At 36.9% G+C, this 16,547-nt stretch overlaps 1 protein-coding gene across 7 annotated transcripts in view; it reads right to left on the bottom strand.

The window, feature by feature from the left end:
• Positions 1 to 4,757: 4,757 nt before the first annotated feature.
• Positions 4,758 to 16,547, bottom strand: part of PCMTD1 (protein-L-isoaspartate (D-aspartate) O-methyltransferase domain containing 1) — a 46,651-nt gene continuing 34,861 nt past the window's right edge. For all 7 annotated transcript variants that reach the window (XM_055798821.1, XM_055798816.1, XM_055798822.1 and 4 more), the window contains 3 exons: positions 13,265 to 13,436; positions 11,617 to 11,740; positions 4,758 to 7,310 (listed from right to left, as the gene is read on the bottom strand). In XM_055798821.1, the coding sequence (XP_055654796.1) occupies positions 6,940 to 7,310; positions 11,617 to 11,740; positions 13,265 to 13,318 (549 nt within the window). In that variant the 5' untranslated portion in view covers positions 13,319 to 13,436 and the 3' untranslated portion in view covers positions 4,758 to 6,939. The remainder of the gene's footprint in view (positions 7,311 to 11,616; positions 11,741 to 13,264; positions 13,437 to 16,547) is intronic.

Below are 16,547 nucleotides of genomic sequence, written 5' to 3'. Positions count from 1 at the left end.
GATGCTTCCCCTCGGGTTACACCTCTTTCTCCAAGAGGTGCTGTCCCGCTAGGGCCAGGCTTTAGCGCCACATGCTTCATGTTTAATGCATATTTCCTTCACAACTATAGCCTCCCCTCCAGCAAATGCCTCTGCAACAACACTGCTCTCCAACTCAGGCGACTAGCAGTAGCACTGTACAGCAGGCACAGCAGCAGCTGGATACTGCATTATATAGGTCTGTAATAGTCATGCACAGGTATGGATGATACCACGCACAGCTATTTTCTGCACAGCCATGTTTCCTCCACACCTGAATATCCAGTCCTCACGTATGGTCTCAAGTAAGCATTAGTACAAAATCCAGATCAACTCTAGCAGCTGAAGGCATCTAATGCCCAATTACACAGCTGGTCAAGTCCTTACAGACCCTTTTACAGTGTGGTACCTTGAACTTCTGAGTAGAAGACTTTATCCACACCAGCAACTCTGGTAAGGTCTCACATTACATTAAAGTATCCCCCAGAAAAAAATAACCCTATTATACTATACCACTGAAACAGAATTTTCAGGGAATTATTTGGAAAAATCAAAACAACTCAGAGAACGATTCTGCATCTTTCATTGGGATCTTTATCTAAGCAAGTTACTCAAAGAAATATTTAATTACAAAAACATCAATGTAGATATTTTGTCTTTCCTACCAGTTACCAGCACGCAGCCTTCAAGTTTTCCATAAGGCAATGCTGCCCTCTCTTGGTGCAATTTCTTATGCACAATGTTCTTGATACAATTCCTCAGCAAGGTTAGAAAGCGTTTTTTAGGGATGTACTGTTTTTTTTCTCCTTTTGTAGAAAAATCAACGCGTTGAGTTTGAAAAAGAAAAAAACCCAACAAACCTAAACACCCCCACCAGGCTAAAACAAACAAGTAACAGACTTAGTTTTGTAGGGTGTTGATTTAAGAAGGTCACTATCGGTAACAGATTACTGCCAACTTTACAGGATTTATTAGGTGGAGCAAACAGTACTACAAAAACAGTGCATTCTACATTTGCCCTTACAGATTACAGCACAAATATGTACTGTACCTTCTAGCAGAGAAACAGACCATAGACCAGGACAAAAAAATAGTTAGAAAGATTAAAAACAGGTATTTGAAGTGGTTAGAACACAAGCAAAATCACCTTTCAAACCAACGTGTACAGAGACTATTGATTGTACAGACGTGGGAACTGGCAGAAATTACAGATTTTGAAGCAGGAATCAAAACTTCTTGCTAATTTTTTTTTACGATACAAACAGTAGCAACAGGTCAGTTTACTTATCAGTCACTGCCTCCTATACAAATTTCTCACCTCCCACTCCTGTATCCCTGCTCCTTTCCCAACCCCAATAAAACAAAAAAGAAAACTTTCTGATCACTTAACAGATACAAAAGCTTGTCCCCACCCTTGTGTAACCTTGCAGTATGGTACTGACATTGCCAACCGCAAGCCGTACACTGCACTGAGTTTGCAAGGCCTCTGCACTGGGTATAGCTGAGCTTTCCTTCACCTCCCATGGGTTTTACTCAGTTTAGCCATGACAGCACTCTCTCCAGCTGACTGTGTCTACAGCTAATCCATTCTACTCATGTTTATCTTTGTGTGGTACAGGCCTAGTTTTATATCGATAGCACTGTTATTGCTGGCAGAACAGGGTAATTATTCTCATAGTGCCGTAGTATAGAAAACGCAGCCCTGGTATGAGAGCAGAAGCCCTGAGAAGTGGGGACACATGAGGAAGTGTAGGTGTGTACCGGCATGGGGTTGCAAGAGATGGGCCCACATTTGGTACTGCAGATGCCACAGCTGTGCACAGCTCTGTAATGCAGTTTAAAAAAAAAAAAAAAAAAAAGACAAGACAAACTGGTCTTTGGATAACAATTTACTGTATCTAACAAACAGATCATCATATAATCCAGGTTTTCTGTAGCAGGAGCTACAGAACAACAAAGAAAGAAGATGCAAAGGCACATTATCCAACAGACAAATAATTCCCAAGCTGATCCTAGGGGAATAAGGAGGAACCAGCAATATCAAAGTATTTTTCCCACAAAGGACTGCAGAGGCACAGAACCGTTACCCTCTCCAGCAGTTACAAGCTGTGGATTTAACACTTCGGGGAAACAGCTTGAGCATAATTTCCGTTTCTTCTTTTAAACTGCATGCACTACAATTTTAACTGTATTACTGTGATTACTACTGTGATTTTTCTTTCCTCTATATGAAAGCACTCTAACTGCACTGTTCTTTTCTGAAGTATCTAATCACGATTCTTAAATTAGACTGTTAAGACCTCTGTAATTGTGCATGTACATATACAGATCCCCTCTGCCTAAAACAATTCTGAGTTTAACATGTTCCAAAGACAAAAACTACCTACCCCTTTCTAGGAAGTAGAGATTAGTGACACTCCAGATCTTGACTAGGAATTAGATGACAGCTGCTGTAAAAATGACTACTTTAGTCATGATTCTTTGTATCAGAAGATGGAAACAATCTCTATCTTGGACACACAGGCTGTCAGATTTTTAATAAAGATCTTGCCATTCACCAACACAATTTCAGGAGAGTCTAAAGCAAGGCTCCTGAACTAGTTCGCTTCCTTAAAGAGCCTGAGTTTCAGAGATGTGAGATGAATAGAAGCCACTAGGCTTCAAACATCAAAGTATACAGAAGCCCCAAACTCAACACACTGGTGGAAGAACTCAAAAGAATGTCTGAGAGAAAAAACTACTGAGGTGTGTATCAACAAGAAACCCTGCAGGTCTACTTGCCTGCAAGGAACATTTCTCAGTTTGTAGAGGTCATCCACTTGTACTGAAGATGTTTGAAATTGGGCAGTAGTAAACCCTAATGAATTATTTTTCAGTCCGGACAAAGAGGCTAGCAGAACAGCGAGAAAATACTCATAAAAAGAAAAAAGAGCATTTAAGAAAAAATAGGATTTAGCATGTACGAACACATTTTTGCCCTCTGTTCTTCCAGCCTATGGTCATCAAGGCTGCTTGTGACTACATGAAGGAAGAGCGAGAGAAAATTCAGTGCTTTCTGCAGTGCTTTCACTTCTCTCCAGCACTGAAGCTTTTTGCAAAATCCCCTGGAAAGGCGTTACATAGATTCCTAGTTCTCCGCAGAGATTAGAGCTTTAATAGGCAGATGCAAATTCCTGTAGCTCCCTAGACAAATCTCATTGAAGCATCACAGAATACAAAGGATGACAATCAGAAGACTCCAGAAAGGAAGTGTTACCATCATGTTAGAAAGCATCGATACATCAGTGTTAATTCTTGGTTCCATACGGACCATAAACATGGTGCAAGCTTGTTGCTGAACAAGCCAGCTTTACCTGAGCAGAGTCATTCAACAAGTTGACACATGCACTGTGAAGCTACAGAAGCCAAAGACAGGTGTTTTATCAAGCCAGACATCCAGATTTCACTGACTTTTACTGAAAGATATCAAGAAGCACACAACTTTAAAGCCTTACTGTTCCAGTTACACTCCAATGACCTTCTCTAAACAAGTTTATGGAAAGGACCTCATACATGATTCAAGTGTTGTCAAAACAATTAGCAGCTCATTAAGGTGGATTTCTGTATACGCCACCAAGAAGAACATAGTTCCTTTATCTTTTGTAATTGATTAGTAAATCACAAAGATAGAAGCCTTCAGTTTTACTCAATTACATGAATGATGGAAGGACACACTCTTGAGTAGATATGGATTAATATTTAATGAGTTAAAACGACTTTAATCAGAACATACCACATTTCATTATATTCCCTATTTTCAAATTGACAAGTAAAATGCATTTTAAAAAGCAGTTTAGAGAAGAAATGACAGCATTTTCAAAAAAGAAAATAGACTATGTTTCCAGCACTTAAGCAAGAAACAGTGCTCAGCTGAACATATATGCTCAGGTTCATTTCAACTAAAACTGTTTCCCCAGTTTTTGGGAGGTAGCTGTTCAGTCTTTCCTGAACACCATGGGATTAAAAACACCAGGTCTTGTGAAAAGACTGCACTGGTGTCAAGTCCTCCTCCATACTAAAGAGGAGAAAAATCCCTGAAAATTCCAGCTCATCACATCTTTCCTTACAGTGACCACAATTACAGCATTGATAGTCAGCGTAGCCCACCTTGTACTTTTCCTTTAATTGGTAAAAAAAAATAAGGCTGCCACCAAGACAGAGTTTCAGCAGAAAGTAATACTTGCTAGTAGTTGCTCCCCACCCTTGCTGTTCTTACCTCAAAGTTCTCCTTATTTATTTTGACCCAGATAGTTGCTCTGTTGAAGGTAAAAAAAAAAAAACCACCAAAAAACCAACCCTCAGTATTTAGCAAAAAAACCAAAAACACATGAAACTGTTCTTGAGCATATAGCTCATCTATAGGTTCTAGGCTCGCTAGAAAAAAACAAATTCTCCAGCCAAGTACTTCAGAAGTAGTGCTGGGCCCAAAACAGCTTTCCTGTGTCATGAATAACATCTCAACTTTCAACCTTTGTTAAAAAATTCAAGTTTTAGCAAAAAGGTGTATTACTCTACTTCTGAAATTCAAGAATAGCTTTTATTAAGAGGTTACTGACCTAACTATGAACTATGGCACCTTAATTTCCAAACAACCGAAAATACTTGCACAAAACCAGAGAAATTCAAACAAGCAGAAACCACCAAAACAACCCCCCATTTTATTGCAACAATGTCCCCATCATCAACTGATACGGCAAAAATTAAGTTTTATTTAATTTTTAATTTCTATCTTTTTATTTATGCAAATATAAATTCAAGAGTGTAAAATAAATCCACATATAAAACACAGAAGAAACATTCTCTTTCAGTGACTCCGAAAAAAAACTTACATACTGAAGAATCATGACAAGTCATCCGCTATTCATTTTTCCAAGTATACAGGCATTAAAGAATGCAGAAATTTATTCTCCAAAAGCATCCTGTATAAAGTCCTCGAAGTACTTAAGTAATATTTAGTCATCTCATACTCTTGAGCTTATAGATGTAGATTCCAAGAAGAGGAGAGACAAAACCTCAAACTTCCGATTATTTAAACTCCATCTAAAATAATCCATTTAAAACAAGATTATGTTCAATTCTTATAGCTGAAGCATCACAATTACTTTATTAGTATAATTATTTTGGAAAACTTTCATAGTAGTTTTTCCTGCTTTTAAAATAAAGTCAGAATATTTATTTCACGTAGTTTTTACTTATACTGTAAATATATTGCGGAAAGTAACTCCACATGCTGGTACAACAGGCCTTCATGAAGTTCCACTTAAACATTACTATGATGTACCTTAAAAAACAGGGACTACAGCATGAAATGCATAATAAAGAGTCAGTCTCATGGGATTACATATTATCTTCCTTCTCAGATGCAACAAAATGCTTACGTGTTTTGAAGTCAATATTGGACTGTTAGACCACATGAACATTGGCTGGTTACAACCTGGACTAGGAACGTTGACCGTTTCAGAAAGATGTGATCATTTTGTTTCTATTGTGCAGGATATTTCAATAGGAATTCTCTTCACTGGGTCCAATAGGCATATGTTACCAATGATTGTGGCTTTTAATGCGTATCATGCCGAGTTCTCAATAAACACTGTTTTCCCTCATGGTTACGTTACAACAGAATGAAGAAATCAAGATAGTAAAAGCAAACAAAGTTAAAAATGAGAACTGCAAGTAACTTCACAACTAGAAGAGGAAAAATCATAGATTTAAATCAGCACTATTGTGGGTCCCCACAGTTGCACTGCTACTCTTTAGGTTTCCAAAAGATGTGTATATTTTATAAATATTTGTGTGCTAAGAGCCATGCTCAGAAACAAAATATAGGCTAGCACAAGTCTACCTTCTTGGAGATGCATGTTAAGTATAAAATTCACTTACTAAAGTGCATTTGCTTAACAAATTCTAACTTCTACTATTATAGCTATCCCAATAAGCAATACAAACTAAACTTTGTTGAAATTCTACCTCTACTTAAAAGCAGTAAATATAGATGACTGAAATCTAAATTACAATCTTTTATTACCAAACATTTTGACTCAATGTTGTGAACTGTAGAAATAAAACGTACTGTCCTAAACTTCTCACAAATGAGGAAGTACCTCTAGTTAGAAATACTGAAAGTGTAGAACGGAGTAAAATATAAGCAGAGCTGAAGTAAGCATTGCTTTGCTTCTTATTCAATATGGTGTTTAAGGCTCTGAGAGAAGCTGTTAAGTTTCCTCAAGATCTTTTGGCAAAAGAAATAAATGCAGAAGTAGCAGGGTCATCTGACATTTCAAAACTTCTATTTTCTTATTTCGTTAAAGCCAGCTCGTTCAGTGTCTGTATACATTTATTGCACTTGTGTTGTTGGAATACATCTATACCAACATAGTAATAATGATTGCAACAAAGCCATAGTAAAATAAACTTTAAAAGAGTCTGATTTCGGACATTAGAGGATAAGTGTCTGCATGTTTAAGGTGTTCCCCTAGTAATAATAAATACAGACAAATTGTTCATCAAGTCAGATGCACGTTCAACAATTATTTAGCATATATAAAATTTCACTCATCCTTTCATCAATACAAATCTGTTAGGGATCAAAAAAAGACTTACCATGCAAAATATTGATTAGTGCTGCATAATGGAATATATATTTCTATCAGAGTTAAAACAGCATTTTCAAAATTTAAAGAAAATAGATTTTTAAAAAGGGATTCTACTGTTGAATGCAAGTCTTCTTTGTAGCAAAGACAAGATAGAGATAAGTTATGATTTATCGCTGTACTTCAGTCTCGACGAAAGACTAATAATAATTTGTCCACCTACTTCTTAATAAATGCTACATTTTCAAGAATAAAGGAACTATCAGTAGGCATTATTTCTACTTAAAACAAGTTATTTCTCTCTGTAATAGGTCAAGTATGCTTTTAAAGATTCAGGTAATGGTAGACTCATAATTTTCTCTCTCAACAGATTTCGAGGTGGCTCTTCTGGCTTCAAGGCCTCACTGTGATCTTTATCCTCCTCCTCTTTGTTATCATCTTCCATTCTTTCATCTTCTTCACTATCTAGAGGCTGAGGAATGAGCTGATTACCGACAAACACATAGGTGTTAATCCTGCGTCTACGACATCTTCTGCGTTTTCTTTTTGGAGGAGCCTTCTGAGTAATACCCTTGGCTTTCATCTCCTCATTTATGAAGTTTCTAAGGGTACGTCTGATATATATTCGAGCTAGGTCCTGGAGATTCCTAACAGCACATGGAGCTAAAAAAAAAAAAAAAAGTTAGTATACTAAGTGAAATTTCCCTCTAGTGAAAAGAACTAGCTGCAAGGCAGTAAGAGTAATGTCCAAGAACAATAGAAATTTTAGTACGTGATACAATATGCAAATGAAACAAAGCTAGATAGAGCCACCCTGACAAACCTTGTGGCACAGTCCAAGAAATTAAGAGGTCTTTGACAGATATGCAGGACAAACAGAAAGCATGAACAGATTATCAGAATAAATTTAAGAAAGCATACCACAAATACTGTCATCTTTTAGCACCTGACAAGTCTTGGGACCTACTGCTGGCAATGTTTTAAGAACCTACTGCTAGGAAACAATTTCTACCTCTGTGTCACATTTGTTTAGGCAAGTGCCTTTTTTCTGCTTCCTTATTCTACTCACTATACTTTCCCCTACTTCCTACTAAATTCAACTGATGAGGGAGGACCATGTTGACTTCACAGCTGATCAACCAGGTAAGTCACCCATATCTTTGCAGCAGAAAAGGAATCAAAATTACTGAAGTCCTGAAGACAAAAAGCAGGTAAGAAAAAGCCAAAACCCACATATTTTCCCATGACAGACAAGCAGCTGATGACCAAGTATTTCTGGGCTGGTGGATGCCTGCCCCAGATGAGCAATGGCTAGCTAATTTCAAGGAAAACAAAATTCAAGGAGTACACCAGCCAAAAGTGCAGCCTGTTCAACTTTTTTGCTTGTAATTTTTCTTCCTATACAGAGCAGCATAGAAGTAATGGGGACTACAGCAACAAAGAAGTTAGTGAAGAAATAGTTTTTGATAATTACACTTCCAATACTGCATTCAGCTTAAAAAACACTATGCATTTCAAACAAAATCTGTTTATACACTGATTTTAGCTGCATGCTAGTTACTCAGATCTGAGACAGAAAGGGCATTTATGAATGACAACACTGATATCAGCTAACACCAACAGAAATTTTTCAAAAGCCCCATTTGTTTAATATAAAACCAACTCAAAATTCAAGAACAAAACCCCATCTAACCATCAAAACCACATTTATAATACCAGGCTAAACAAGCCATGATTGCAGATCATATGTCAATTATAGTAAATGAAAACAGAAGGTATATAAAGTTAATGGACTAACAGACATTTGTCTAATATAAAGAACTGTGTAAGAGAGACTTCATAAAATCAGAATAACAAAAAATTTCCTTCAGAAGAGAATGGAACAAAATTTTGAAATGCTGTGTCCTGAAAAAGGTGTGAAAGTAGTAAGCTCTCAGCTTTATCCTGCAAGATAATATAAAATAATCACATTATTTTCAGTGCTAGTTATGCTTGATTATATTCTATTTGATTTTGAAGACAACAGCATCTAAAAAGTTTAAAGACAAAGCTCCTCACAGTCATATCCCAGATCATAAGCCAGAATTAGTAACTATCAACAAGTCATAATGCATAAAGGAAGTCAAGGCCTAACAGTCCTAAACTTCTGTTCAGAAATGCCAGACACAACAGACACACAGAAGACAGCATAAAGAAAATGAGGTTTTAGAAAGCTTCAGACTTGCTCTATTAACAAATATTAACAACAAAAAAAAACCCACAAAAAAAGCCCACTTGATAGGTAGGAAGGACAGTTAGGCAGGAAGTCCTGGAGTAATATAAAATCTGTTTGAATACAGAAATATTCAGGAGATACCTAAAGAGAACTTCAAATAACAGAAGTAGCCTTAAGTTCTGCCGATACTCATCAATTTAAGCCAAACTGACCAAGAAATACAACTCATTTTTTGTTTTGATTAGTGATCTTAAACTTGATATTTAAAACCACAGTAAAATTTCATTGGATCTAAGCCATTTCATCTTTTCTCATTCATTATGATTAAATAAAAAAGAAAATCAAGGTTTCAATAAAATCTATCATTACCAGTGATGTACTTGGGTTCATGATCAGTTTTTAGTACATACAGTACTGTGGGTCACCACAAGTTCACTTCCCACACAAAGTTAAGCATGAAGCTATGCAACCATTTTAACATCCTGCTCAAATGTAAAACTGAGATGAAGAGTATTTACCTTACCAGTGCTAGTTGTGCTTGACATTTATCACATAGCATACAGTCTACCCAAAGGCAGAGTTCATCCTTGCTCGCAATATGCCACACAGCTGTAACCATTCTGGTGTTGAATAAGCCTTCTTAAATCATTTACACCAAACATGAGTATCTGAGTATTGTTTACTGCCAATCTGTCTTACGTTTTTTTCCTAAAAGCATTCGTCAAACTATTCAAATTATAGGTACTATTCTGTTTTTAAATGAGAGGAACACGATGCAATTTTTTGATGTTTATAATGTCTGGTTCTTTCTAATTGTCTAGTAGCAGCAAACTGTGTCCTAATTAACTAAGTTGGTAAAACGATCCTTTAACAACACCTCTGTAGTTTTCTATGAGGAAAAAGATTCTACTCTGAGAATGACTAGCTGACAGGTATTTTACTACACCCTATGAAAATATGACAGTTGTAACTGCAATCTATATGTAACGTCACATGTGTCAGAAGGCATTCAAGGGTTGTCCAGAGTATGGCACAGACTCCACGTTTACTTAGTAGTGACATCTGCAGTTTCTGGCCACAGTTTGCAGAAGGAAAATGTTTACTGACTACTCTGAACTGAAGATAATTTATCGGTATGTGGATTTGAAATAAGTAGACATCACTGCTGTAAAAGAAATTAGCCACAATTTTTATTTCTTGCACTTCATATCACTACTTTTTACAGTGCCCCACTGAGCAGTGGAAAGAAGCGTATCTTACTGATTTCATTTTACTGTGCATCTCCAAGTCCCTAAAGTTTGAGGGGGTTTAAATCTTACTAAGTAATGCCAACTTAATAGCACATTTGTTTGTTATTTTTCTCTGCTCACTAAAAAGTAATTTTGAAATTCTTAAACTACTTACAGGAAACACCTTTATTGTACTGCAGTTCAGTTCTGAATGCTACTGGTCTGCACTATTTTCATTGTGAAAAATCAGGAATGGTCATAGAACACACTTGAAAATCCTCTTTATCTTGTAAGGAATTAGACTGCAGTAAATCATAGTAAGACCAGCAAGTTTGACAAGCTACCTCTGTATTTTACTGTCAGTCATTATACAGTCTATCTATTATGGACTACATCTAAAGCAAAGAATGGACAAAAAAAATAATCTTGCATTAACAAGTTATTTTCAGGAAATAATTTCTGAGGTCTAAAAAAGCAAGTGTTGAAACAACCAGAATTAATTATTTCTGAAAAAAAAAAAAAAAAAAAAGAAAAAAAGAAAAAAAAGGATCTATACTTTCAACAAAACCCGTAAAGGTAACTATAATAAGGAACTAACCTTGGCAAGCTCACATACAGACTCAAAATTAATAGCCAGATCAGCAGCTACAGGTAATGCAACCTGACAGGACATCCTGGACTCCTGAAGGGTTTATACCTGTTTTACAGTTGAGAAGTGTGCATGGAGGCAAGAAACATGACAAGAGGACAGGGGAATTCTTTCCCTTTGGTTAAAGGTTAACAGAACAACACAGGAGAGAAAAGCTGTTATTTTCTATTGTCTTTGCTGGGCTTATTTAGGTGTCCACATGCTACTGAAGCTCTGTGTATTATCCTACTCCTAGACCTAACTACTCTGACAGAAATTTTCAACCCTGCACCTTTCTCTGCCACTTTTTTCCCCTTCCCTTATCTTGGCAACAGTTGTACTTTCAGAGACCTTTTCTAAGTATCTTTACTCACCTAATTCAAAGCATTGCAATTAGAAAGCCAACCCCCATGACTAACAAAATACAGCTAGGCATCATTGTATCAGTTGCAGACAGACACAAACACACTCAACTATTTAATATCCTACCATACACCACTGCTGCACAGTTTAGACCTGCTCCTTTCATTTTGGGGGGGAAGAGAAGAAATATTTTTCTCATGGAGAGCATCAGGAAGTTAGCACTCCTGACAGACAGCTTCCTATTTTATCTGTACCTCACTAGAAATAGAGAAGCTGAACCTAAAAGGAAAAGAAGTCTGGAAAATAAGCTGGAAACACTGTATAATTTTAATTCAGGGCATTAATCGTTCAGCAACACAGAACATGTGTCAGGAGCACAAAAAAGCATCAATAAGCTCCTGCTTTGCTAAACTGTTATGCTTCTGTTCTATGACATTATGTCTGTATAGCATAGCCTACCTACTTCCAGACCACCACCAGCACGCGCTGTAACAACCCGTCAAGGCAAAGGGAGTGAGCACAAACGACACTTACGCAGTCCCACAGTGTCATGTTTGCCGTTGTCATTTCTGTTAGGTTGCACTAGTGGAGCAAATGAAACAGCAAGGATATTTTTACTTTCCCATGTGTTCTGTCCTGTTCTCAAGATCTGTGTTAGCTGCGTAAGAACAACAACAAAAAAAATCAGTAGTTACATTTTTGTCACTCTCAATACTATTCAGACTGGCATTCAAATACACTACTAGTTTCATTTGCTTCACAACTAATTTATAAAGACTGCTTTATGAACAGAAAGGACTTTCATATTCCTTGAAATTGTAATTGTTCACCTGAGTACCAAATAAGGCTCTTTAGCAATGGGAAGAGACGCAGCAGGAAAACAAAGGCCCAAGGTAAGTTTTGCTCTTTCTGATTTTTCCAAAAGATCACAGAATAAGTTGGAAGCAACCTCTGGAGTCTCCTGCTTGAACAAGACCAACTTCAAAGTTAAATCAGGCAACTCAGATTTTCTGATGAAGTTAAAAAGATCTTCTAGGACAGATTCCCCAACCTCTCTAGGCAGCCTGCTGTAGCGATAACCATTGTAGTTGGTTTTTTTTTTTTTCCCATATGCAGGCAGAATGCCCCCTTGCTGCCATTTGTAACATTCTTCTTTCAGTTTGCTATGTACCTGTGAGGAGCACTGGACTCCAGTCTACCAGCTAAATTCTCCACCCTTTTCAGAAGTCAAGTCAGGAATTAAATGTTCCCTTAGCTGTTTCTCTGCAGGCTAGAGTAACACAGATCTTTCAGCTGCTCCTTGTACTTTACATGCTCAATCCCCCTAACCATCTGTATATAAGGTAGAAATATTCACAGTTTTGATTTTGCTTTTGAATTGTGTCTACCTCTAAGTTGGATTCCATAAATTTCGACTGACAATATCTTAGTCCAATAAATACTAAAAAAATACTTACGGAACTGAATCATGCAACTATGTTTAAATCACTTTGGTATTTTGAGAAAGCAGATACATAATGTGATAATTATTTCTGGAAGATAGAGTAACTAGCATGTTTAGCAACAAGCATTTTAGTAATTATCCATATTTAGGAGGACATCAGCCTGAGTCACATAATCTGTCTTAATTTCCCTATTAGTAAAACAGGGAGGTACTACTTACCTTCGTAAAGCCTTTTGACATCTAAGGATTGAAAGTGATAAAAGTGCGAACGTATTATTAAAATAATACACCTGTCTAAAAAAACATTTCATCTAACACAGTAAAACAACACTGGAAACTGCTGAAAATAATGTCATGTTGTTTCCTCCCCTAGCAATGTTCCACTAATCACAGTTATTTCCCATTTCTGACACAAATTCTCTGGTTTAGAGGGTGGTTTCTTTGTTTCAAAGCAATCTGGGACTAGTATAACTGAAATACTATGAATGGAGTTTAGTTTCAGTGAAGACAGTTTTGCCACCGACTTTGTTGGAAGCAGGATACTGATGTTTTCCTACGAGTTTAAGGGAAAACCTTTCAAGACCATTAAAAAAGACTAGTATCTGCTTAACTGCAACAATACACTGAATCACAGTATTAGTTGAATGTTAACTTAGTCAAATATACATTTAAAAGCATTCCTTAAATTATATATTTCTCATACTAAAAGATAAAAAGGGGAAATTGTCACTAAGTCACCTGATCTTCTATAGGCATTACTAAAATGCCTCCCACTTTCAATAAAATTTTCATGTAGTTTTCATGGTCTTTCTGGACTCCAGCTCCACAGTAAATCCGGTCATATTGATGACTGTCTGAGGCTATTTCCAAACAATTACCAACCACAAAGGCAGGTTCACAGAACTCAAATCTAAGGGGAAGAAAAAACAAAAGAGGGGACATTTCAAATGAGGATTTTTAAGAAAAGCCAGTCCAGATAGAAACAGAAAAATATTTTTCATACCTTCCTTTATGTAATGAAGAAAAATTAGCATACATACTCTAAAAGTCTGTAGTTAGGCAATACTACTTGAAAATAATGGGATTTTTTTCTGCTACATCAGGGACCAAAGAAACATTCTTAAGCAGTTATAATTATGTATTATGCAAAACAGAAAAGGCCTCAAAGCAATAAGAGACTTCCTAAGTGCAAGTAATTAGATTTGTTTAAAGAAACCTTACAAGCCATACAGCAGAAGTGCCTATAAAACAGTAAATTCATCAACAACATGTGATATCCAGGCTGTTTGATAAATATTGAAACATTTAATTTCCTAATAGCCCTCCCTCTATTTTTTTTAAAGATCAGGCTTTTAAAAGACTTGTTTTCCCCTAGCTCCCCATTTTCCACCTTGAGCCCAATCCACTTTTCCCAAAGAAAGGAATTTAATGGAAAAGACTGACATTTTTTGGCCAGACAGAAAGCAATAAAAAGAGATTCTCAGAAGCATCTAATTTTCATCAGCAAATCGAAGTTATACAAACACTTTCAAGTGGACCGAAGTTAGTAACAGAAGTCATAAGGACTGTAAATAGTCTTTGTCACTGCATAAAATACCAAAGGAAACATGTACAGCACAGAGCCTTATTGCTAAAGCTGCCTATTTTCTCCATTACAGTGATATTTTCGAACATTTTTCAAATCTCTGAAGTACCCTCCTTCTTCAGCTGTTAACATCAAGGTAATTTACCTTTTTGTAAAAAAATTCCTTCAGCGAGTAACTACATTTTTTCCCCAAATATTTTAAGATTACAAAGTAGCTCATAGAAAGGCTTTATGGTTTTCTTGGGGGGTGGGGTGTATAAAACAAAAAATTCCAAGTAAAATCTAACACGCTGTTGCATGAAACAGTTCATAAACTTAATCTGGCAGTATTACAATCCAAAACATCTCAAACTTCATCCTGAAGGAATGACTTCTAAAAACTTCTTCAAATACATATAGCCATTTTAAAAACTTTACAGTTGACCATGATTGGAAAGTAATATATTTTTTTTTCTTTTACTTGGCTAGCAGTAGCAAATCCCAGTACAACACCTGACAACATTCAAATCAACATTGCTTCAGTCACAAGGAAACCTGGCAGCTTTCACTGCTTAGGGATGCTGCCTATAAGGCTTGGCTCACTTTCCCATCTATACCACTGCCATTAACAAATTAGAATTCTATTAAACTGAAGTTTTTTCTTGAAGTATATCATTTTTTCCCCAAGATGGGATGTTTGATCTTGAAAAGAATGCAAATGCTTCCTTTTTTGTCTAGTCATAGACTGACTCCAGAATCCTCTACCAACTACTCAACAGCTCATGTGCTATGTGGCAAACAGTCCACAAAGTTGTTTCCTCTTCCAAGTTCAGAGGAAAAATTGAAGTCTACAAACACCGGTAGATTACAAAGGAAAAAAAGGGAGAGGGAGGGAGCATAGAGAATGACTGTTGCACAAACTGGGCAGCTAGCCCAGCATGAACTGTAGTTGAAATAATTTCAGATTAACAGAGAAAGATCTAGAAATACATTAGACAAGGTTAAATGCTGGGAAGAAACTGAAACTTGAGGCACTGATCACTTTGCTGACGAAGCCAACTCATTTCACAAGCACTTGGACTATCACGTATTTTTCTGTATTCAGTGAAGGTCAATCAAGCAGTTCATGCTACAGTTTAAGTCAAGCACCACATCAATTTAATTTGAAAGTCTGAGTAAAGTACTTTTGTAGGCTTCAAAAGTACAAGGGTGGGGGAGCAGGGAAAGAGAAAATATGGTACTTTTCTAAAATGCAGTTTTAGGTCTTGAGACAGTCCCTAGTTATTTTTAGAAAAATGAAGACAGCCTGCCTGCCTAACCTGGCAATTTTCACTTGTGATCTTCTCAAAATGCTCCTCTAAAAGCTGGCAAACTTATTACCAGATATGTCTAAACTGCTTCCTCTACTAGAAAGCACCTTAAAGCTCATGAAGCCACTGTTCACACCCTCTTAGAACAAGCAGGAGCACCAAACTCTTAAGTCAAAAATACAAGACAAAAAACCCCACAAAACATTCCCCAGACACAAAATACACTATACGTGAGCTATGGATTAAAATCCAGTAGTCTTTACAAATACAGTAAAAGCTGAAGAGAATTTCTTGTTTAGCTCCACAGTTTGAAGCCAGAAGGGCACAAAGTGCAAATGAAGGCACAGAAGCAACTTCTTATTATACCTACGAGATGGGTTAAGCACTAGAGACTAACTCTATCTATAGGCCCTTTAAATTGGCTGGACTGTGATCCACATTATTAGCACAGTTTTGTGGAGATGTGAGCCAGTTATTTATTAGTCCATTTACTTCAAAAAATAACCTTCTTCCCCCATATAGCTTCAGCTAGTTTCAATCCTGTTTGTCAGTAGCTGGAGTTTCCTGAAGACTCATTTCCCACAGCAAACCTGAACAGCGTAAGGACTAAAGTACATTTAATTCCTGAAGAACTCTTTAGTCCATGTCAGATGAAAACCAAGGAGGTCTACTCAGCTCACCTGGCCATGCAATGGTAACATCCATCTGGCCTGCACTGGTATGCCAGCTGCCCACTCAAACACAGGCAGTTTAGAAATTGCCCTACATACCTTCCTGTCACCCATAAAGCTAAAGATAGAACAAATACAAGGAAAAGGTTATAAACTGTCTCTGGTCACAGCACCATGCAAGTTCAAAAGCCAACCCTTTTCATTCGTGCTTCTCACAGAACCAACTGTTTCATGTGTTACGGTATGAGCAGTAACAAAATGCCAGAAATAAAGGCATACAGAGCTCATGGTAGATTACAGACTTTCCAAACCTAGTAAATTGTACAATAGCAAACCTTACTCCTCCACACTCCCATGTAAACCTCACCAGTAACACAAGGAGACTCTTCCCCAACTCCCTGAATCTTCACAGCTGATTCCATTTTCACAAAAAGATACACAAGCCTCTGAATCAAAAATAACTGATAAATGCATGT

Source organism: Falco peregrinus, chromosome 3 (assembly GCF_023634155.1).
Source record: "Falco peregrinus isolate bFalPer1 chromosome 3, bFalPer1.pri, whole genome shotgun sequence".
NCBI classification, from domain to species: domain Eukaryota; kingdom Metazoa; phylum Chordata; class Aves; order Falconiformes; family Falconidae; genus Falco; species Falco peregrinus.
Note: the sequence above shows the minus strand (reverse complement) of the source record. Positions and strands in the feature narration are given on the sequence as shown.